Source organism: Penaeus chinensis, chromosome 9, assembly GCF_019202785.1.
Source record: "Penaeus chinensis breed Huanghai No. 1 chromosome 9, ASM1920278v2, whole genome shotgun sequence".
NCBI lineage: Eukaryota > Metazoa > Arthropoda > Malacostraca > Decapoda > Penaeidae > Penaeus > Penaeus chinensis.
Genome location: NC_061827.1, coordinates 17,473,081 through 17,498,240, shown reverse-complemented (window position 1 = coordinate 17,498,240; position 25,160 = coordinate 17,473,081). Strand labels below are relative to the sequence as shown.

Here is a 25,160-nt window from a genome sequence, read left to right as displayed (position 1 = left end):
AAAGGAACTGTGCTGCCATTAGATCAGTTCAGGAGTCCAAGGGGAGTAGGTTTGCCTCCATGAGGAGGTTGAGGACCTTTATCCACCTGGGGCCACCCGGAATGATCCTGGCAGCTTCATTTTGAACTGTCTCCAATATTTCTCTTAGTCTTAACTTGGTGGCAATCAGGGGGACAGAAGCATAGTCCGCAATGGGACGGATGGCATGTACAAAAAATTATCTTAGTACTTTATGTCCTGCTTCTATGTGTCTCCCAGTCATTGTTCTTATGACAGTCTTGCTTTGGTTCGTTCAACCAGGTACTGAACCTCCTTTTGGAAGGAGAGGATCTGGTTAATCCTTACCCCAAGGTACTGGGAGGCCCACCCTTGATCCATTCCCTGGACATGCAGACTTGTACCTTGAACATTGTATCTTAGAACCACGATTTTTTTTTTTTTTTTTTGGCTTCAGAGATTTTCTATCCTGTCCTATAACACTTCTCAGATACAAGGTCCAGACAGCGCTGGGCTCTGTGGTCCAGTGGAGATGAGTGCAAGATCGTTTGCATAAGAGATGGGACTGAAGACCCCACCCTGTGGTGTTTCACTTTATGGTGGCATGTGCTGTTATAGCTGACCTTGTAATCTGACTTAGCTGTTCTGTTCCTGAACCACTGTAGCTCCTGAAATAGTCACCTATCCGGGCCATTATTATTTATTTTACTGTTCATATTTTCTTGGAGGCTCCAGGTTACAATTGTTACAATTTAATATGGTTGTATAAAAGAAAAAAAAAATGGTCAAGGTACACGGTGTATTTACAACTGCAACACTCGTAATCTCAAAATCAGAAATAGAAATATACATCTGAGATTTTCCCATATGCTTACAATAATAGCCGCTGGACTGGACAGGACTGGCAACCCGTGGAAGTAACCGTGTTCGTTCTCTCTCCCTCTCTGCTTTGTCTTGGCAGAACAAGGGGTATATATACAGGCAATACCCGCCACTTCCAAGACAGTGCGGGCTCGTTTGCATACGCAAATTGTTAGTCGGTGTCTTAACGGGCGTTACGGCACTGTGCTTCTTCTCACGTTCACTACAAGAGTTCCCTTGACCCATTTCCGATGGACGTACAACAAAAAAGTTTCTTTCTCTACATAGGTCCCACCAAAAGTGACACATTTCTCCCATCGTTTTATGCAGATGTGGACTCCTCCTTGTAGGTTGCATTTGAAGCCATGAAATAACTTCAGAAATCAGTGACTCATCATCTTGGAAACGTTTCCCCTTCAAAAAAGACTTCATGGATGAAAAGAGGTGAAAGTCAAGGTCAGGAGAATTAGGAGGATGAGAAAGGATGCCGTAGCCACAGGACCGCGTTTCCATCTGAGTAATGTGAGAGTTGTAGACTGGTAGACTAGGGCCACCCTGGGATACGATCCATTTCCAAAGATATCCGACCACACCTGAACTAACAATGCCAACATTTGACAATGTCATATGATGGGGTATCCTGCCAATAAGTTGCTTTCATTTCATCGAAGGTCTCTTGTGCTGTGCGCCCATTCAACTAAAAAACCTGATCACTGAATGATACTCCATTGGTTCCATTTATAAACGCACCCCTCGTATATATATGCATATATATATATATATATATATATATGTTTGTACGTATGCATGTTTGTGTGTGTGTGGGTGCACCAGTTTATAATATAATCATACATGGCGATATGCATAAGTGTATGTCCTTACATGGCAAACATACTGACAGAATACAACTCTTTCTTCTTTAATAGCTGCCACAACCACTGTCACTCCTACCACCACCAACGCCCCAACAACCACTGAAGTTGTAACCACTGTAGCACCTACTACCACTGAAGCCTTAACAACCACTGAAGATTCCACAACCAATGTAACACCTATTACCACTGACACCCTAACAACCACTGAAGCTGCAACCACTGTAGCTCCTACTACCACTGAAGCCCAAACAACCATTCCAACTGCAAATACCACTGTAGCTCCAACGACACCTAAGGCCCAATTAACCACTGTAGCTCCTACTACCACTGAGGCCCCAAAAACCACTGAAGTTGCCACAACCACTGTAACTCAAACTACCACTGAGGCCCCAACAACCACTGAAGCTGCAACAACCACTGTAGCTCCTACTACCACTGAGGCCCCAACAACCACTGAAGTTGCAACAACCACTGTAGCTCCTACTACCACTGAGGCCCCAACAACCACTGAAGCTGCAACAACCACTGTAGCTCCTACTACCACTGAGGCCCCAACAACCACTGAAGCTGCAACAACCACTGTAGCTCCTACTACTAACGAGGCCCCAACAACCACTGAAGCTGCAACAACCACTGTAGCTCCTACTACCACTGAGGCCCCAACAACCACTGAAGTTGCCACAACCACTGTAACTCAAACTACCACTGAGGCCCCAACAACCATTGAAGCTGCAACAACCACTGTAGCTCCTACTACCACTGAGGCCCCAACAACCACTGAAGCTGCAACAACCACTGTAGCTCCTACTACCACTGAGGCCCCAACAACCACTGAAGCTGCAACAACCACTGTAGCTCCTACTACCACTGAGGCCCCAACAACCACTGAAGTTGCAATAACCACTGTAGCTCCTATTAACGAGGCCCCAACAACCACTGAAGCTGCAACAACCACTGTAGCTCCTGCTATTAACGAGGCCCCAACAACCACTGAAGCTGCAATAACCACTGTAGCTCTCACTACCACTGAGGCCCCAAAAACCACTGAAGCTGCAACAACTACTGTAGCTCCTACTACCACTGAGGCCCCAACAACCACTGAAGCTGCCACAACCACTGTAGCTCCTACTATTAACGAGGCCCCAACAACCACTGAAGCTGCCACAACCACTGTAGCTCCTACTATTAACGAGGCCCCAACAACCACTGAAGCTGCAACAACTACTGTAGCTCCTACTATTAACGAGGCCCCAACAACCACTGTAGCTCCTACTATTAACGAGGCCCCAACAACCACTGAAGCTGCAACAACCACTGTAGCTCCTACTACTAACGAGGCCCCAACAACCACTGAAGCTGCAACAACCACTGTAGCTCTGACTACCACTGAGGCCCAAACAACCACTGTAGCTCTGCCTACCACTGAGGCCCAAACAACCACTGTAGCTCTCACTACCACTGAGGCCCAAACAACCACTGAAGCTGCTACAACCATTGTAACTCCTACTATCACTGAGGCCCAAACAACCACTGTAGCTGCAACAACCACTGTAGATCTAACAACTACTGAGGCCCCAACAACCACTGAAGCTACCATAACCACAGTAGCTCCTACTACCACTGGCGCTCCAACAACCACTGAGGCTGTAACAACCACAGGAGCTTATACAACTACTGAGACTCCAACAACCACTGAAGCTGCAACAACCACTGTATCTCCTACTTTTACTGAGGCCCCAACAACCACTGAAGCTACCACAACCCCTCTAGCTCCTACTACCACTGAAGCTGCCACAATCACAGAAGCTGCCACAACTACTGCAGCTCTTACCACCACTGAGGCCCCAACAACCACTGAAGCTGCCACAACTACTGTAAATCTTACTACCACTGAGGCCCCAACATCCACAGAAGCTGCCACAACCACTGTAGCTCCTACCAGCACTGAGGCCCCAACAACCACTGAAGCTGACACAACTACTGTAGCTCTTACTACTACTGAGGCCCTAACAACCACAGAAACTGCCACAACTACTGTAGCTCTTACTACCACTGAGGCCCCAACAACCACTGAAGCTGCCACAACCACTGTAGCTCTTACTACCACTGAGGCCCCAACATCCACAGAAGCTGCCACAACCACTGTAGCTCCTACTACCACTGAGACCCCAACAACAACTGAAGCTGCCACAACCACTGTAGCTCCTACTACCACTGAGGCCCCAACAACCACTGAAGCTGCCACAACCACAGAAGCTGCCACAACTACTGCAGCTCTTACCACCACTGAGGCCCCAACAACCACTGAAGCTGCCACAACTACTGTAAATCTTACTACCACTGAGGCCCCAACATCCACAGAAGCTGCCACAACCACTGTAGCTCCTACCACCACTGAGGCCCCAACAACCACTGAAGCTGACACAACTACTGTAGCTCTTACTACTACTGAGGCCCTAACAACCACAGAAACTGCCACAACTACTGTAGCTCTTACTACCACTGAGGCCCCAACAACCACTGAAGCTGCCACAACCACTGTAGTTCTTACTACCACTGAGGCCCCAACATCCACAGAAGCTGCCACAACTACTGTAGCTCTTACTACCACTAAGGCCCTAACAACCGCAGAAGATGCCACAACTACTGTAGCTTTTACTACCACTGAGGCCCCAACAACCACTGAAGCTGCCACAACCACTGTAGTTCTTACTACCACTGAGGCCCTAACAACCACAGAAGCTGCCACAACTACTGTAGCTCTTACTACCACTGAGGTCCCAACATCCACAGAAGCTGCCACAACTACTGTAGCTCCTACTACCACTGAGGCCCTAACAACCACAGAAGCTGCCACAACCACTGTAGCTGCTCTTACTACCACTGAGGTCCCAACATCCACAGAAGCTGCCACAACTACTGTAGCTCCTACTACCACTGAGGCCCTAACAACCATAGAAGCTGCCACAACCACTGTAGCTCCTACTACCACTGAGGCCCTAACAACCACAGAAACTGCCCCAACCACTGTAGCTCTTACTACCACTGAGGCCCCAACAACCACAGAAGCTGCCACAACTACTGTAGCTCTTACTACCACTAAGGCCCTAACAACCACAGAAGCTGCCACAACTTTTGTAGCTCTTACTACCACTGAGGTCCCAACATCCACAGAAGCTGCCACAACTACTGTAGCTCCTACTACAACTGAGGCCCTAACAACCACAGAAGCTGCCACAACCACTGTAGCTCCTACTACCACTGAGGCCCTAACAACCACAGAAACTGCCTCAACCACTGTAGCTCTTACTACCACTGAGGCCCCAACAACCACAGAAGCTGCCACAACCACTGTAGCTCCTACTACCACTGAGACCCCAACAACCACTGAAGCTGCCACAACCACTGTAGCTCCTACTACCACTGAGGCCCCAACAACCACTGAAGCTGCCACAACCACAGAAGCTGCCACAACTACTGCAGCTCTTACCACCACTGAGGCCCCAACAACCACTGAAGCTGCCACAACTACTGTAAATCCTACTACCACTGAGGCAACAACAACCACTGAAGCTGCAACAACCACTGTAGCTCCTACTACCACTGGATCCCCCACAACCACTGAAGCTGTAACAACCACTGTATCTCCTACTACCAGTGACGCCCCAACAACCACTAAAGCTGCAACAACCACTGTATCTCCTACTACCACTGAGGCCCCAACAACCACTGAAGCTGCCACAACCACTCTAGCTACTACTACCACTAACGCCCCAACGACCACTGAAGCTGCAACAACCACTGTAGCTCCTATTACCACTGAGGCCCCAACAACCACTGAAGCTGCAACAACCCCTGTAGCTCCTACTACCACTGAAGCTGCCACAATCACAGAAGCTGCCACAACTACTGCAGCCCTTACCACCACTGAGGCCCCAACAACCACTGAAGCTGCCACAACTACTGTAAATCCTACTGAGGCCCCAACATCAACAGAAGCTGCCACAACCACTGTAGCTCCTACCACCACTGAAGCTGCCACAACTACTGTAGCTCTTACTACTACCGAGGCCCTAATAACCACAGAAACTGCCACAACTACTGTAGCTCTTACTACCACTGAGGCCCCAACAACCACTGAAGCTGCCACAACCACTGTAGTTCTTACTACCACTGAGGCCCCAACATCCACAGAAGCTGTCACAACTACTGTAGCTCTTACTACCACTAAGGCCCTAACAACCACAGAAGCTGCCACAACTACTGTAGCTCTTACTACCACTGAGGCCCCAACAACCACTGAAGCTGCCACAACCACTGTAGTTCTTACTACCACTGGAGCCCTAACAACCACAGAAGCTGCCACAACTACTGTAGCTCTTACTACCACTAAGGCCCTAACAACCACTGAAGCTGCAACAACCACTGTAGCTCCTATTACCACTGAGGCCCCAACAACCACTGAAGCTGCAACAACCACTGTAGCTCCTACTACTACTGAGGCCACAACAACCACTGTATCTCCTACTACCACTGAGGCCCCAACAACCACTGAAGCTGCAACAACCACTGTAGCTCTTACTACCACTGACGCTCCAAGAACAACTGAGGCTGTTACATCCACAGGAGCTCATATAACTACTGAGGTTCCAACAACCACTGTAGCTCCTACTTCTATTGAGGCCCCAACAACCATTGAAGCTACCACAACCACTGTAGTTCCTTCTACCACTGGCGCTCCAACAACCACTGAAGCTGTAACAACCACAGGAGCTCATATAACTACTGAGGTTCCAACAACCAGTGTAGGTCCTACTACTACTGAGGTCTCAACAACCATTGAAGCTGTCATAACCACTGTAGCTTCAACTACCACTGATTCCCTAACAACCACTGAAGCTGCAACAACCACTGTAGCTCCTCCTACTACTGAGGAAACAACAACCACTGAAGCTGCAACAACCACTGTAACTCCTACTACCACTGAGGCCCAAACAACCACTAAAGCTGTAACAACCACTGTAGCACCTACTACTACTGAGGCCCCAACAACCACTGAAGCTGCAACAGCCACTGTAGCTCCTCCTACTACTGAGGTCCCAACAACCACTGAAGTTGGAACAACCACTGTAACTCCTACTTCCACTGAGGCCCCAACAACCACTGAAGCTGCCACAACCAATGTAGCTCCTGCTACCACTGAGGCCCCAACAACCACTGAAGCTGCCACAACCAATGTAGCTCCTGCTACCACTGAGGCCCCAACAACCACTGAAGCTACCACAACCAATGTAGCTCCTGCTACCACTGAGGCCCCAACAACCACTGGAGCTGCAACAGCCACTGTAACTCCTACTTCCACTGAGGCCCAAACAACCACTGGAGCTGCAACAACCACTGGAGCTCCTGCTACCACTGAGGCCCCAACAACCACTGAAGCTGCCACAACCAATGTAGCTCCTATTACCACTGAGGCCCCAACAACCACTGAAGCTGCCACAACCACTGTAGCTCCTACTACCACTGAGGTCCCAACAACCACTGAAGCTGCCACAACCACTTTAGCTCCTAATACCACTGAGGCCCAAACAACCATTGAAGCTGCAACATCTTCTGTAGCTCCTACTTCCACTGAGGCCCAAACAACCACTGAAGCTGCCACAACCACTGTAGCTCCTACTACAACTGAGGCCCAAACAACCACTGAAGCTGCCACAACCACTGTAGCTCTTACTACTAACGAGGCCCCAACAACCACTGAAGCTGCCACAACCACTTTAGCTCCTAATACCACTGAGGCCCAAACAACCACTGAAGCTGCAACATCTTCTGTAGCTCCTACTTCCACTGAGGCCCAAACAACCACTGAAGCTGCCACAACCACTGTAGCTCCTACTACAACTGAGGCCCAAACAACCACTGAAGCTGCCACAACCACAATAGCTCCTACTACCACTGATCCAGCAACAACCACTGAAGCTGCCACAACCACTGTAGCTCCTACTGCCACTGAGGCCCCAACAACCACTGAAGCTCCCACAACCACTGAGACCCCCTCAACAACCATTGAAGCCGCCACATCCACTGAGACCCTAACAACCACTGATGTTGCTACTACCACAGAGGCAATTTCCAATGAAGTTGTAACATCCACGGAGGCCCCAACAACCACAGAAACTATCACAACAATTGGTTAATACTCTTACTTTTTATGTATGATAGCTTATGTAATACTTTGTTAAATCGTAAATAATTCATGAAATAGTGACACCGTATTATCAGGTTATAATAATCGAGTAATTGGAAGTGAAACTGAACTAAGTGAATTTAATAAGGCAAGAAGTTAATTAATTTTACTTTTTTTTTCTAAATGTAAGTAAACCATTCCGGTCTTTCGAGTCCGTTGAAAATGCAAAGTGTTCACACCTTACACAGAACACAAAAGCTTAACACAGACTGTTAAAGAAGAGACAACCATCAAAATGATGATATGCCATCCGTCAAGTTAAGCAGGGCGGGAGGAACATGTGCTGACATGTATATTTTTATGCACATTCATAATTTATTTGTTATATGTATGTATGTATGTATGTATGTACGCGTGTGTGTGTTAGTATGTATATGAATATAAATATAGCATATGATTCTCCCATGTCTTTCTTAAAGGGGATTTATAATGCACTTTTTGTTTAATGGGGGTTAATTTACTCTGAACATAAACTTATCTATTTTTCTAATTTAACACACAGACACACGTATCTATCTATCTACCTCCTATATAAATATATGTGTGTGTGTGTGTGTGTGTGTGTGTGTGTGTGCGCTCAAACACACACACACATATATATATTACATATAGTGTATTATATATCTATGTACATATATAGATATGTATATAATATATATATGTATATAAATATATGTATTATATATATAGATATATAAATATACATACTAATAAATATATGTACTCATTAGTAGTCAAGGTACGACAATATTTTTATATATACATAAACATATATATGTGTATTTGTATATATGCACATGCATATATATATAAACACATATGTATGTGGGTTTGTGTATGTATGCATATACACACACACACATATATATACATATATATATTTATATATATATTTATATATATACATATATATACATTTATATACACATACATATGAGTGTGTGTAGATTATATATGTGTATAACAACGAGAGAGATATCTCTGTCTGTCAGTCTGTCTGTCTCTCTCTCTATATATGGATACATATATGAATGTATGTATGTACAGTATGCATATGTCTGTATGTGTGCGTGTAGCCTATATATGCACGTGTGGACCAGTTTAAATTGTAATCATACAGGCGATATGCATAAGTGTATGTCCTTACATGGCAAACATACTGACAGAATACAACTCTTTCTTCTTTAATAGCTGCCACAACCACTGTCACTCCTACCACCACCACCAACGCCCCAACAACCACTGAAGCTGTAACAACTGTAGCTCCTACTACCACTGAGGTCCTAACAACAACTGAAACTGCCACAACCACTGTAGCACCTACTACCACTGAGGCCTTAACAACCACTGAAGATTCCACAACCAATGTAACACCTATTACCATTGACACCCCAACAACCACTAAAGCTGCAACCACTGTAGCTCCTACTACCGCTGAGGCCCAAACAACCACAGAAACTGTCACAACCACTATAACTCCAACGACGACTAAGGCCAAATTAACCACTGTAGCTGCAACAACCACTGTCGCTCCTACCATCACTGACGCCCCACCGACCACTAAAGCTGCCACAACCACTCTAGCTCCTTCAACGATTGGGACTCTAATAACCACAAAAGCTGCCACAACCACTGTAGCACCTACTACCACTGAGGCCCAAACAATCACTGAAGCTGCAACAACAACTGTAGCTCCTACTACCACTGAAGCCCCAACAACCACAGTAGTTCCTACAACTACTGAGGCCCCAACAACCACTGATCCAGCAACAACCACTGAAGCTGCCACAACCACTGTAGCACCTACTACCACTGAGGCCCCAACAACCACTGAAGCTGACACAACCACTGTACCTCCGACTACCAATGAAGCCCCAACAACCACAGTAGATCCTACAACTACTGAGGCCCCAACAACCACTGATCCAGCAACAACCACTGAAGCTGCCACAACCACTGTAGCTCCTACTACAACTGAGGCCCAAACAACCACTGAAGATGCCACAACCACTGTAGTTCCTACTACTACTGAGGCCCCAACAACCACTGATCCAGCAACAACCACTGAAGCTGCTACAATCACTGTAGCTCCTACTACCACTGAGGCCCAAACAACCACTGAAGCTGACACAACCACTGTACCTCCGACTACCACTGAAGCCCCAACAACCACAGTAGATCCTACAACTACTGAGGCCCCAACAACCACTGATCCAGCAACAACCACTGAAGCTGCCACAACCACTGTAGCTCCTAATACCACTGAGGCCCAAACAACCACTGAAGCTGCCACAACCACTGTAGCTCCTACTACAACTGAGGCCCAAACAACCACTGAAGCTGCCACAACCACTGTAGTTCCTACTACTACTGAGGCCCCAACAACCACTGATCCAGCAACAACCACTGAAGCTGCTACAACCACTGTAGCTCCTACTACCACTGAGGCCCAAACAACCACTGAAGCTGCTACAACCACTGTAGCTCCTACTACCACTGACGCTCCAACAACTTCTGATGCTGTAACAACCACAGAAGTTCCTACAACTACTGAGGCTCCAACAACCACTGAAGCTGAAACAACCACTGTAGCTCCTACTACTCCTGAGGCTCAAACAACCACTGCAGCTGCAACAACCACTGTAGCTCCTACTACCACTGAGGCCCAAACAACCACTGGAGCTGCAACAACCACTGTAGCTCCTACTGCCACTGAGGCCCAAACAACCACTGAAGCTGCCACAACCACAATAGTTCCTACTTCTACTGAGGCCCCAACAACCACTGATCCAGCAACAACCACTGAAGCTGAAACAACCACTGTAGCTCCTACTACTACTGAGGTCCCAACAACCACTGAAGTTGCAACAACCATTGAAGCTGCAATAACCACTGTAGCTCCTACTACCACTGAGGCCCTAACAACAACTGAAGCTGCAACAACCATTGTAGCTCCTACTACCACTGAGGCCCTAACAACCACTGAAGCTGCAACAACCACTGTAGCTCCCATTACCACTGAGGCCCAAACAACCAGTGAAGCTTCCACAACCACTGTAGCTCCTACTACTACTGAGGCCCTAACAACTACTGATCCAGCAATAACCACTGGAGCTGCCACAACCACTAAGGCCCCAACAACCTCTGAAGCTGCAACAACCACTGTTACTCCTACTACTACTGAGGCCCCAACAACCACTGAAGCTGCAACAACCACTGTAGCTCCTACTACCACTGAGGCCCCAACAACCACTGAAGCTGCAACAACCACTGTAGCTCCTACTACCACTGAGGCTCAAACAACCACTGAAGCTGCCACAACCACTGTAGCTCCTACTACAACTGAGGCCCAAACAACCACTGAAGCTGCCACAACCACTGTAGTTCCTACTACTATTGAGACCCCAACAACCACTGATCCAGCAACAACCACTGAAGCTGCTACAACCACTGTAGCTCCTGCTACCACTGAGGCCCAAACAACCACTGAAGCTGCTACAACCACTGTAGCTCCTACTACCACTGATGCTCCAACAACCTCTGATGCTGTAACAACCACAATAGTTCCTACAACTACTGAGGCTCCAACAACCACTGAAGCTGAAACAACCACTGTAGCTCCTACTACCACTGAGGCCAAAACAACCACTGGAGCTGCAACAACCACTGTAGCTCCTACTGCCACTGAGGCCCAAACAACCACTGAAGCTGCCACAACCACTGTAGTTCCTACTACTACTGAAGCCCCAACAACCACTTATCAAGCAACAACCACTGAAGCTGCCACAACCACTGTAGCTCCTACTATCACTGAGGCCCAAACAACCACTGAAGCTGCTACAACCACTGTAGCTCCTAGTACCACTAATGCTTCAACAACTTCTGATGCTGTAATAACCACAGGAGCTGCCACAACCACTAAGGCCCCAACAACCACTGAAGCTGCAAGAACCACTGTAGCTCCTACTACCACTGAGGCCCTAACAACCACTGAAGCTGCAACAACCACTGTAGCTTCTACTACCACTGAGGCCCCAACAACCACTGAAGCTGCAACATCTGTAGGTCCTACTACCACTGAGGCCCTAACAACCAGTGAAGCTTCCACAACCACCGTAGCTCCTACTACTACTGATACTCAAACAACCACTGAAGCTGCCACAACCACTGTAGCTCCTACTACTACTGAGGCCCTAACAACTACTGATCCAGCAACAACCACTGGAGCTGCCACAACCACTAAGGCCCCAAAAACCTCTGAAGCTGCAACAACCACTGTAGCTCCTACTACCACTGAGGCCCAAACAACCACTGAAGCTGCAACAACCACTGTAGCTCCTACTACTACTGAGGCCCCAACAACCACTGAAGCTGACACAACCACTGTACCTCCTACTACCACTGAAGCCCCAACAACCACAGTAGTTCCTACAACTACTGAGGCCCCAACAACCACTGATCCAGCAACAACCACTGAAGCTGCCACAACCACTGTAGCTACTACTTTCCCTGAGGCCCAAACAACCACTGAAGCTGCTACAACCACTTTAGTTCCTACTACTACTGAGGCCCCAACAACCACTGATCCAGCAACAACCACTGAAGCTGCTACAACCACTGTAGCTCCTACTACCACTGACGCTCCAACAACTTCTGATGCTGTAACAACCACAGTAGTTCCTACAACTACTGTGGCTCCAACAACCACTGCAACTGCAACAACCACTGTAGCTCCTACTGCTACTGAAGCTGGCACAACCACTGTAGCTCCAACTACCACTGAGGCCCCAACAACCACTGAAGCTGCAACATCCACTGTAGCTCCTATTACCGCTGAGGTCCAAACAACCACAGAAGTTGCAACAACCACTGTAGCCCCTACTACCACCGAGGTCGGAACAACCACTGAAGCTGCCACAACCACTGAGGCCCAAACAACCAGTGAAGCTGCCACAACCACTGTAGCTCCTACTACTACTGAGGCCCAAACAACCACTGAAGATGCTACAACCACTGTAGCTCCTACTACTACTGAGGCCCTAACAAACACTGATCCAGCAACAACCACTGAAGCTGTAACAACCACTCTAGCTCCTATTACCACTGAAGCCCCAACAACCACTGAAGCTGCCACAACCACTGTAGCTCCTACTACCACTGGGGCCCAAACAACCACTGAAGCTGCCACAACCACTGTAGTTCCTACTACTACTGAGGCTCCAACAACCACTTATCAAGCAACAACCACTGAAGCTGCTACAACCACAGTAGCTCCTAGTACCACTGAGGCCCAAACAACCACTGAAGCTGCAACAACCACTATAGCTCCTAGTACCACTGGGGCCCAAACAACCACTGAAGCTGTAACAACCACTCAAGCTCCTATTACCACTGATTCCCCAAGAACCACCGAGACCCCAACAACCACAGTAGCTCCTTCTACTACTGAGGAAACAACAACCACTGAAGCTGCAACAACCACAGCAGCTCCTCCTACCACTGAGGCCCAAACAACCACTGAAACTGCAACAACCACAGTAGCCCCTACTACCACTGAGGCCCCAACAGCCTCTAAAGCTGCTACAACCACTGTAGTTCCTATAACTACTGAAGCCCCAACATCCACTGAACCTGCAACAACCACTGTAGCTCCTACAACTACTGAGGCCCCAACAAGCACTGAAGCTGCCACAACCACTTTAGCTCCTACAACTATTCAGGCCCCATTAACCACTGAAGCTGTCACAACCACTGTAGCTCCTACTACCACTGAAGAAGCAACAACCACCAAAACTGCCACAACCTCAGTAGCTCCTACTACCACTGAGGCCCCAACAACCACTGAAGCTGCCACAACCACTGAAGCTCCTACTACCACTGAGGCCATAAAAACTACTAAATTTGCCAGAACCACTGCAGCTCCTACTACCACTGAGGCCCTAAGAACAACTGAAGCTACCACTGAGGCAATTTTCACTGAAGTTGTCACATCCACTGAGGCCCACAAAACCACAGAAACTACCACAATTGGTTAATACTGTTACTTCTTCTGTATGATAGCTTATATAATACTCTGCTATATTGTATATAATGCATCAAATAGTGACACTGTATTGCCATGTTATAATGATATAGTAATTAGAAGTTAAACTGAACTGATGCCTTAGTGAATTTAATAAGACAAGAAGTTAATTAAATTTACTACATTCCTAAATGTAAGTAAACCATATCGGTCTTTGGAGTCTGTTGAAACGGCTAACTGTTCAGACCTTACACATAAACCGACATCAGGCACATTTTATATATCAAGACGTATTCTAAGTAGGTTTATACTATGTCGTGTTGCGTCAACGTCAATATTCTTGAACACAAAAGCTTAGCACAGACTGTTAAAGAAGAGACATACGTTTTACAAGTGCGTGCTAGGCAATGATGCAATGCTATCCGTCAAATTAAGCAGGACGGGAGAAGCATGTACTGACATATACATTTCCATACTGCGTGTATATATATATGCACATTCATAATCTATATATGTTATATATATATATATATATATATATATATATATATATATATATATACATACACACACACACATATATGTGTGTGTGTGTGTTTGTATGTATATGTGTATATATATACATATATATATATATATATATATATATATGAATATATCATATGATTATATCTGTGCTGATTTATGATGCACTTCTAGGGTAATGGGGTTAATTTAACCTGAACATAATATATATATATATATATATATATATATATTTATTTATATACATATATCATATATATTATATATAAGTATATATATATACATACTTATATATACACTATATATATATATATATATATATATATAAATGTATGTATATTTATATATATACATATATATTTGTATATATGTGTTTATATATATATACAAGTATATATATATATATATATATATATATATATATTATATATATATATATTTATATATATATATACACTTATATACATATATATGTGCACACATATGTACATATATATATATATATATATATATATATATATATATATATATATATATATATGTATATATATATATATACTTACATATGTGTATATATATATCTATATATTATATACATGTGTATATATATATATATATATATATATATATATAAATATATATATATGTATGTGTATATATGTATATATGTGTATATACGTATATATATATATATATATATATATATATATATATATATATATATATATGTGTGTGTGTGTGTGTGTGTGTTTGTGTGTGTGTTCACGCACACACACACATACATATACACACGCGAGAGGCGCGCATTAAAGATTTCCCCTGACCCACTTCCCATGGACGTACAAGATTGAAACATAGTTATTAATCTTTCTCTACATAGGTCCCACCAAGAGTGACACATTTCTCCCATCGTATGCAGATGTGGACTCCTCCTTGTAGGTTGGATTTGAAACCATGAAATAACTTTAGAAATCAGTGTCTCGTCATCTTGGAAACGTTTCCCTTTCAAAAAAGACTTCATGGATGGAAAGAGGAGAAAGTCAAGGTCAGGAAAATAAGGAGGATGAGAAAGGATGTCGTAGCCTATCGTAGTGCGGGAGTTGTAAACAGAGACATTTTCTTGTAGGAGGCAGATACCTTTGGTCACCGGCTCTTGGTTTTGATTGGCTCCCCCAATTTCTGTAACAGTGAAATATAGTATTCTACAGTAATTATAATACTTTTTGTTTGGAAATCCATCATCACTACTCCATGCTGGTCCCAAAAGACTGTGAACATGACCTTGCCTGCCGAGGGTGCTGTGTCAATGTGCTTCCATTGTTTGGACTAGATCATAGTGATGAACCTAGGTTTCATATTGTGCAAACAGTTATCATTATCAATTTTTTCCACATGGCTAAAAAGACCTTGGAGCAAAGGACTCGTTCCTGCTTCTGGGAAGGTATGAATAGCCTGGGAACCCATCGAGTAGACAACTTTTTCAAACACAGATGGTCATGAATGATTTGTCCACACATCCAACACTAATCTTGGCATCTTGGCGTAGCTGTCGAACAGTCATAGGGTGATGATCCAAAATGGCATTCTCCACTTGATGAATGGTGTCCTCATCTAGGGTAGACTGGGGGAATCCAGGGATACGATCCATTTCCAAAGATATCCGACCACATCTGAACTGGCAATGCCAATGTCTGACAATGTCATATGATGGGGCATCCTGCCCAGGTCTCTTATGTTGTGCGCCCATTTAAGTATAAAGACCTGATCACTGAACGATAATCTACTGTATGTGTGTGTATGTGTGTGTATGTATATGTATGTGTGTGTCTTTATGTATGTATACATATATATGTATAAACACACACACGCAACACATATATATATGTATCTAAATATATATATATATATATATATATATATAAATATGTATACATATATATGTGTGTGTGTGTATAAAGAAGAGATATCTCTCGCTCTCTGCCTGTCGGTCTTTCTATCTGTCTCTCTCTCTATATAAATAGATATATATGGGTTTATGTATGTACAGTATGTATATGCCTATATACATGTGTGCAACCTATATATGCATAAGTGAGTGTCATTATATGGTAATCATACTGAGTGCAACTCTTTCTTTTTTCATAGCTACCACAACCACAGTAACTCCAACAACCTCTGAAACTGCCACAACCACCATAGCTCCTACTACAACTGAAGTTGCCACAACCAGTGTAGCTCCTACTACCACTGAGGCCACAACAACCACTGAAACTGCCACAAACACCGTAGCTCCTACTACCACAGAACCTCCAACAACCACCAAAGCTGTAAAAAACACTGTAGCTCCTACAACTACTGAGGCCTCAACAACCACTGAAGCTGCAACAACCACTGTAGCACCTACTACCAATGAGGCCCCAACAACCGTTGAAGCTGTCACAACCACTGTAGCTCCTACTACAGTGGTTAACACCCCAACAACCACTGAAGCTGCAACAACCACTGAAGCTGCCACAACCACTGTAGCTCCTACTACCACTGACACCCCAACAACCACTAAACCTACCACAACCGCTATAGCTCCAACTACCACTGAGGCCCTAACAACCAATGAAGCTCCTACTACCACAACCACAGAAGCTGCAACAGCCACTGTAGTTGCTACTACCACTGAGACCCAAACAACCACTGAAGCTGCAACAACCAATGTAGCTCCTACTACCACTGAGGTCCAAACAACCACTGAAGCTGCCACAACCACTGTAGCTCCTACTACAACTGAGGCCCCAACAACCACAGAAGCTGCAACAACCACTGTAGCTCCTACTACCACTGAGGCCCCAACAACCACTGAAGCTGCAACAACCACTGTAGCTCCTACTACCACTGAGGCCCCAACAACCACTGTAGCCGCAAAAACCACTAAAGCTGCCACAACCACTGTAGCTCCTACTATCACTGAGGCCCTAACAACCACTGAAGCTGCAACAACCACTGTAGCTCCTACTATCACTGAGGCCCCAACAACCACTGAAGCTGCGACAACCACAGAAGCTCTTACTACCACTGAGGCCCCATTAACCACTGAAGCTGCAACAGCCACTGTAGCTCCTACTACCACTGAGGCCCCAACAACCACTGAAGCTGCAACAACCACTGTAGTTTCTACTACCACTGACGCCCAAACAAGCACTGAAGCTGCTACTATCACTGAGTCCCCAACAACCACTAAAGCTGCCACAACCACTGTAGCTCCTACTACCACTGAGGCCCAAACAACCACTGAAGCTGCAACAACCACTGAAGCTGCAATAACCACTGAAGCTGCCACAACCACTGTAGCTCCTACTACCACTAAGGCCCAAACAACCATTGAAGCTGCAACAACCACTGAAGCTGCCACAACTACTATAGCTCCTACTACCACTGAAGCCCCAACAACCACTGAAGTTGCAACAACCACTGTAGCTCCTACTACAACAGAGGCCCAAACAACCACTAAAGCTGCAACAACCACTGTACCTCCTACTACCACTGAGACCCAAACAGCCACTGAAGCTGCCACAACCACTGTAGCTCCTACTACCACTGAGGCCCAAACAACCACTGAAGCTGCCCAAACCACTGTAGCTCCTACTACAACTGAGACCCAAACAACCACTGAAGCTGCCACAACCACTGTAGCTCCTACTACAACTGAGGCCCCAACAACCACTGAAGCTGCAACAACCACTGTAGCTCCTACTACCACTGAGGCCCCAACAACCACTGAAGCTGCAACAACCACTGTAGCTCCTACTACAACTGAGGCCCAAACAACTACTGAAGCTGCAACAACCACTGTAGCTCCTACTACCACTGAGGCCCCAACAACCACTGAAGCTGCAACAACCACTGTAGCTCCTACTACCACTGAGGCCCCAACAACCACTGAAGCTGCAACAACCACTGTATCTCCTACTACAACTGAGGGCCTTACTACCACTGAGGCCCCAACAACCACTGAAGCTGCCACAACCACTGTAGCTCCTACTACAACTGAGGCCCCAACAATATCTGAAGCTGCAACAACCACTGTAGCTCCTACAACCACTGAGGCACAAACAACCACTGAAACTGGGACAACCACTGTAGCTCCTACTACTACTGAGGAAACAACAACCACTGATCCAGCAACAACCACTGAAGATGCAACAACCACTGTAGCTCCTACTACCACTGAGGCCCCAAAAACCACTGAAGCTGCAACAACCACTGTAGCTCCTACTACCACTGAGGCCCCTACCACCACTGAGGCCCCAGCAACCGCTAAAGCTGCCACAACCACTGTAGCTCCTACAACCACTGAGGCACAAACAACTACTGAAGCTGCAGCAACCACTGTAGCTCCTACTACAACTGACGCCCAAACAACCACTGAAGCTGCAACAACCACTGTAGCTCCTACTACCACTGAGGCCCCAACAACCACTGAAGCTGCAACAACCACTGTAGCTCCTACTACAACTGAGGCCCAAACAACCACTGAAGCTGCCACAACCACTGTAGCTCCTACTACCACTGAGGCCCATACAAACACTGAAGCTGCAACAACCACTGTAGCTGCTACTATCACTGAGGCCCCGACAACCACTGAAGCTGCAACAACCACTGCAGCTCCTACAACCACTGAGGCACAAACAACCACTAAAGCTGGCACAACCACTGTAGCTCCTACTACTACTGAGGGAACAACAACCACTGATCCAGCAACAACCACTGAAGCTGGAACAACCACTGTAGCTCCTACTATTACTGAGGCCCCAACAACCACTGAAGCTGCAACAAACACTGTAGCTCCTACTACCACTGAGGCCCCAACCACCACTGAGGCCCCAGCAACCACTGAAGCTCCCACAACCACTGTAGCTCCTACTACAACTGACGTCCCAACAACTACTGAAGCTGCAACAACCACTGTAGCTGATACTATCACTGAGGGCCCGACAACCACTGAAGCTGCAACAACCACTGTAGCTCCTACTAACACTGAGGCCCTAACAACCACTGAAGCTGCAACAACCACTGAAGCTACAACAACCACTGTAGCTCCTACTACATCTGAGGCCCAAACAACCACTGAAGCTGCAACAACCACTGAAGCTGCCACAACCACTGCAGCTCCTACTACCACTGAGGTTCAAACAACCACTATACCTCCTACTACCACTGATGCCCCAACAACCACTGAAGCTGCAGCAACCACTGTAGCTCCTACTACCACTGAGGCCCATACAACCACTGAAGCTGCAACAACCACTGTAGCTCCTACTACCACTGAGGCCCATACAACCACTGAAGCTGCAACAACCACTGTAGCTCCTACTACCACTGAGGCCCAACCAACCAGTGAAGCTGCAACAACCACTGAAGTCCCTATTACCACTGAAGCTGCAACAACCACTGTAGCTCCTACTACCACTGAAGCCCCAACAACCACTGAGGCTGCCACAACCACTGTAGCTCCTACTACCACTGAGGCCCTAACAATCACTGAAGCTGCAACAACCACTGAAGCTGGAACAACCACTGTAACTCCTACTATCACTGAGGCCCAAACAACTACTGAAGCTGCAACAACCACTGAAGCTGCCACAACCACTGAAGCTCCTACTTCCACTGAGGCCCAAACAACCACTGTAGGTCCTACTACCACTGAAGACCCAACAACCACTGAAGCTGCAGCAACCACTGTAGCCCCTACTACCACTGAGGCCCCAACAACCACTGAAGCTGCAACAACCACCGTAGCTCCTACTACCACTGAGGCCCATACAACCACTGAAGCTGCAACAACCACTGTAGCTCCTACTACCAATGAGGCCCAAACAACCACTGAAGCTGCAACAACCACTGTAGCCCCTACTACCACTGAAGCTGCAACAACCACTGTAGCTCCTACTACCACTGAGGCCCCAACAACCACTGAAGCTGCAACAACCACTGTAGCTCCTACTACCAATGAGGCCCCAATAACCACTGAAGCTTCAACAACCACTGTAGCTCCTACTACCACTGTGGCAACAAGCACTGAAGCTGCGACAACCACTGTAGCTCCTACTACCACTGAGGCCCCAACAACCACTGAAGCTGCGACAACCACTGTAGCTCCTACTACCACTGAGGCCCCAACAACCACTGAAGCTGCAACAACCACTGTAGCTCCTACTACCACTGAGGCCCAAACAACCACTGAAGCTGCAACAACCACTGTAGCTCCTTCTACCGCTGAGGCCCCAACAACCACTGAATCTGCCACAACCACTGAGACCCCCTCATCAACCATTGAAGCCGCTACATCCACTGAGACCCGAATAACCACTGTCACAACCATTGATGTTGCTACTACCACAGAGGCAATTTCCACTGAAGTTGTCACATCCACGGAAGCCCCAACAACCACAGAAACTATCACAACAATTGGTTAATACTCTTACTTTTTATGTATGATAGCTTATCTAATTCTCTGTTAAATCGTAAACAATGTATCAAATAATGACACCGTATTACCAGCTTATAATAATCGAGTAATTGGAAGTGAAACTGGGAACCGATCGAGTAGACAACTTTTTCATACACAGATGGTCATGAATGATTTGTCCACACACCCAACACTAATCTTGGCATCTTGGGGTAGCTGTCGAACAGTCATAGGGTGATGTTCCAAAATGGCATTCTCCACTTGATGAATGGTGTCCTCATCTAGGGTAGACTGGAGGAATCCAGGGATACGATCCATTTCCAAAGATATCCGACCACACCTGAACTGGCAATGCCAATGTCTGACAATGTCATATGATGGGGCATCCTGCCCAGGTCTCTGAACGATAATCCACTGCTTCCATTTCCAAACTTTAATGCACCTTCACCGCTATAATACTAAACTTGTTATGAGATAAATCGATATATGACCTATAAGGATGTGAATTAACATTAATGGGATATTGGGTTAGAAATCTTAAATGAGCACCCCTCTTGTATATGTATATATGCATAGATATATACACACATATATATATATATACATATATATATATATATATGTGTGTGTGTGTGTGTGTATGTGTGTGTGTGTGTGTGTGTGTATGTATATATGAGTGTGTGTGTCTTTGTATGTATGCATATATATATATATATATATATATATATATATATATATATATATATATATATATATACATATATATAAACACACGCAAAACATACATATATGTGTCTATATATACACATGTACACAAATATATATGTGTGTGTGTATACAGAAGAAATATCTCTCGCTCTCTCCCTGTCTGTCTTTCTATCTGTCTCTCTCTCTCCCTCTCTCTCTCTCTATATATATAGATATATATGGGTATATGTATGTACAGTATATATATGCATATATGTATGTGTGCAATCTATATACGTATACGTGCGTGTCATTATATGGCAAACATAATGAGTGCAACACTTTCTTTTTTCATAGCTACCACTACCACATTAACTCCGACAACCAATGAAGTTGCCACAACCACTGTAGCTCCTACTACCACTGAGGCCCCAACAACCACTGAAGCTGTAACAACCACTGTAGCTCCTACTACCACTGAGGCCCCATCAATTACTGAAGCTGCAACAACCACTGTAGCTCCTACTAACACTGAAGCCCCAACAACCACTGAAGCCACAACAACCACTGAAGCTGCCACAACCAATGTAGCTCCTACTACCACTGAGGCCCCAACAACTACTGAAGCGGCAACAACCACTGTAGCTCCTACTACCACTGAGGCCCCAACAACCAATGAAGCTGCAACAACCACTGTAGCTCCTACTACTACTGAGACCCCAACAACCACTGAAGCTGCAACAACCAATGAAGCTCCTACTACCACTGAGGCCCCAACAACTACTGAAGCTGCAACAACCACTGTAGCTCCTACTACCACTGAAGCCCCAACAACCACTGAAGCCGCAACAACCACTGAAGCTGACACAACCACTGTAGCTCCTACTACCACTAAGGCCCAAACAACCACTGAAGCGGCAACAACCAGTGTAGCGTCTACTACCACTGAGGCCCCAACAACCACTGAAGCTACAACAACAACTGTAGCTCCTACTACCACTGAGGCCCCCAAAACCACTAAAGTTGCACCAACCACTGAAGCTCCTACTACCACTGGGGCCCCAACAACCACTGAAGCTGCAACAACCACTGTAGCTCCTACTACCACTGACCCCCCAACAACCACTGAAGCTGCAACAACCAATGTAGCTCCTACTACCACTGAGGCCCCAACAACAACTGAAGCTGCAACAACCACTGAAGCAGCCACAACCACAGTAGCTGCTACTACCACTGAAGTCCCAACAACCACTGAAGCATCAACAACCACTGAAGCTGTCACAACCACTGTAGCTCCTACTACCACTGAGGCCCCAACGACCACTGAAGCCGCAACAACCACTGAAGCAGCCACAACCACTGTAGCTGCTACTACCACTGAAGTCCCATTAACCACTGAAGCTGCAACAACCACTGAAGCTGTCACAACCACTGTAGCTCCTACTACCACTGAGGCCCCAACAACCACTGAAGCTGTAACAACCACTGTAGCTCCTACTACCACTGAGGCCCCAACAACCACTGAAGCTGCAACAACCACTGTAGCTTCTACTAACACTGAAGCCCCAACAACCACTGAAGCCGCAACAACCACTGAAGCTGCCACAACCAATGTAGCTCCTACTACCACTGAGGCCCCAACAACCACTGAAGCTGAAACAACCACTGTAGCTCCTACTACCACTGAGGCCCCAACAACCACTGAAGCTGCAACAACCACTGTAGCTCCTACTACTCCTACTGAGTCCCCAACAACCACTGAAGCTGCAACAACCACTGAAGCTCCTACTACCACTGAGGCCCCAACAACCACTGAAGCTGCAACAACCACTGTAGCTTCTACTACCACTGAAGCCCCAACAACCACTAAAGCCGCAACAACCACTGAAACTGTCACAACCACTGTAGCTCCTACTGCCACTAAGGCTTCAACAACTACTGAAGCGGCAACAACCAGTGTAGCTCCTACTACCACTGAGGCCCCAACAACCGCTGAAGCTACAACAACCACTGTAGCTCCTACTACCACTGAGGCCCCAACAACCACTGAAGTTGCAACAACCACTAAAGCTCCTACTACCACTGAGACCCCAACAACCACTGAAGCTGCAACAACCACTATAGCTCCTACTACCACTGACGCCCCAACAACCACTGAAGCTGCAACAACTACTGAAGCAGCCACAACCACTGTAGCTGCTACTACCACTGAAGCCCCAACAACCACTGAAGCCGCAACAACCACTAAAGCTGTCACAACCACTGTAGGTCCTACTACCACTGATGCCCCAACAACCACTGAAGCCGCAGCAACCCCTGAAGCAGCCACAACCACTGTAGCTGCTACTACCACTGAAGCCCCAACAACCACTGAAGCTGTCACAACCACTGTAGCTCCTACTATCACTAACGCCACAACAACCACTGAAGCTGCAACAACCAGTGTAGCTCCTACTACCACTGAGGCCCCAACAACTACTAAAGCTGCAACAACCACTGTAGCTCCTACTACCACTGACGCTCCAACAACTTCTGATGCTGTAACAACCACAGTAGTTCCTACTACCACTGAAGCCCCAACAACCACTGAAGCTGCAACAACCACTGTAGCTCCTACTACCACTGAGGCCCCAACAACTACTAATGCTGCAACAACCACTGTAGCTCCTACTACCACTGAAGCCCAAACAATCACTGAAGCCGCAACAACCACTGAAGCTGCAACAACCACTGTAGCTCCTACTACCATTGAGGCCCCAACAACTACTGAGGCGGCAACAACCACTGTAGCTCCTACTACCACTGGGGCCCCAACAACCAATGAAGCTACAACCACTGTAGCTCCTACTACTATTGAGGCCCCAACAACCACTGACGCCGCAACAACCACTGAAGCAGCCACAACCACTGTAGCTCCTACTACCAGTGAAGCCCCAACAATAGCTGAAGCTGCAACAACCACTGTAGCTCCTATTAGCACTGAGGTAGAAACAACCACTGAAGCTGCAACAACCACTGAAGCTGCCACAACTACTGTAGCTCCTACTACCACTGAGTCCCCAACAACCACAAAAGCTGCAACAACAACTGTAGCTCCTACTACCATAGAGGCTCCAACAACCACTGAAGCTGCAACAACCACTGTAGCTCTTACTACCACTGAGGCCCCAACAACCACTGAAGCTGCAACAACCACTAAAGCTGCCACAACTACTGTAGCTTCTACTACCACTGAGGCCCCAACAACCACTGAAGCTGCAACAGCCACTGTAGCTCCTACTACCACTGAGGCCCCAACAACCACTGAAGCTGCAACAGCCACTGTAGCTTCTACTACCACTAACGCCCCAACAAACACTGAAACTGCAACAACCGCTGTAGCTCCTACTACCACTGAATTCCAAACAACCACTGAGGCCCCAACAACCACTGAAGCTGCCACAACCACTGTAGCTCCTACCACTGAGGCCCACGCAACCACTGAAG

The 25,160-nt window shown here is 46.4% G+C and overlaps 1 protein-coding gene across 1 annotated transcript; it reads left to right on the top strand.

Annotated features, from left to right (window-relative positions):
• The first annotated feature begins 387 nt into the window (after window positions 1-387).
• Window positions 388-24,410, top strand: LOC125028700 (mucin-2-like). The gene is made up of 41 exons (XM_047618175.1): window positions 388-397; window positions 488-603; window positions 881-914; window positions 1,785-2,098; window positions 3,197-3,607; window positions 3,972-4,057; window positions 4,311-4,327; window positions 4,440-5,053; window positions 5,181-5,266; window positions 5,415-5,428; window positions 5,613-5,746; window positions 5,912-6,019; window positions 6,344-6,646; window positions 6,722-7,207; window positions 7,478-7,585; window positions 7,748-7,925; window positions 9,244-9,614; window positions 9,798-9,866; window positions 9,990-10,199; window positions 10,516-10,568; window positions 11,018-11,144; window positions 11,205-11,264; window positions 12,193-12,257; window positions 12,388-12,401; window positions 12,604-12,732; window positions 13,162-13,625; window positions 13,701-13,808; window positions 13,863-14,010; window positions 15,858-15,968; window positions 16,673-16,989; window positions 17,144-17,181; window positions 17,672-17,685; window positions 18,788-18,951; window positions 19,147-19,275; window positions 19,399-19,507; window positions 20,066-20,280; window positions 20,533-20,593; window positions 20,765-20,989; window positions 23,493-23,630; window positions 23,727-23,866; window positions 24,339-24,410. Exons 1-41 carry the CDS (start codon window positions 388-390, stop codon window positions 24,408-24,410), a joined length of 6,570 nt encoding a protein of 2,189 aa, XP_047474131.1.
• The last annotated feature ends 750 nt before the right edge of the window (window positions 24,411-25,160 follow it).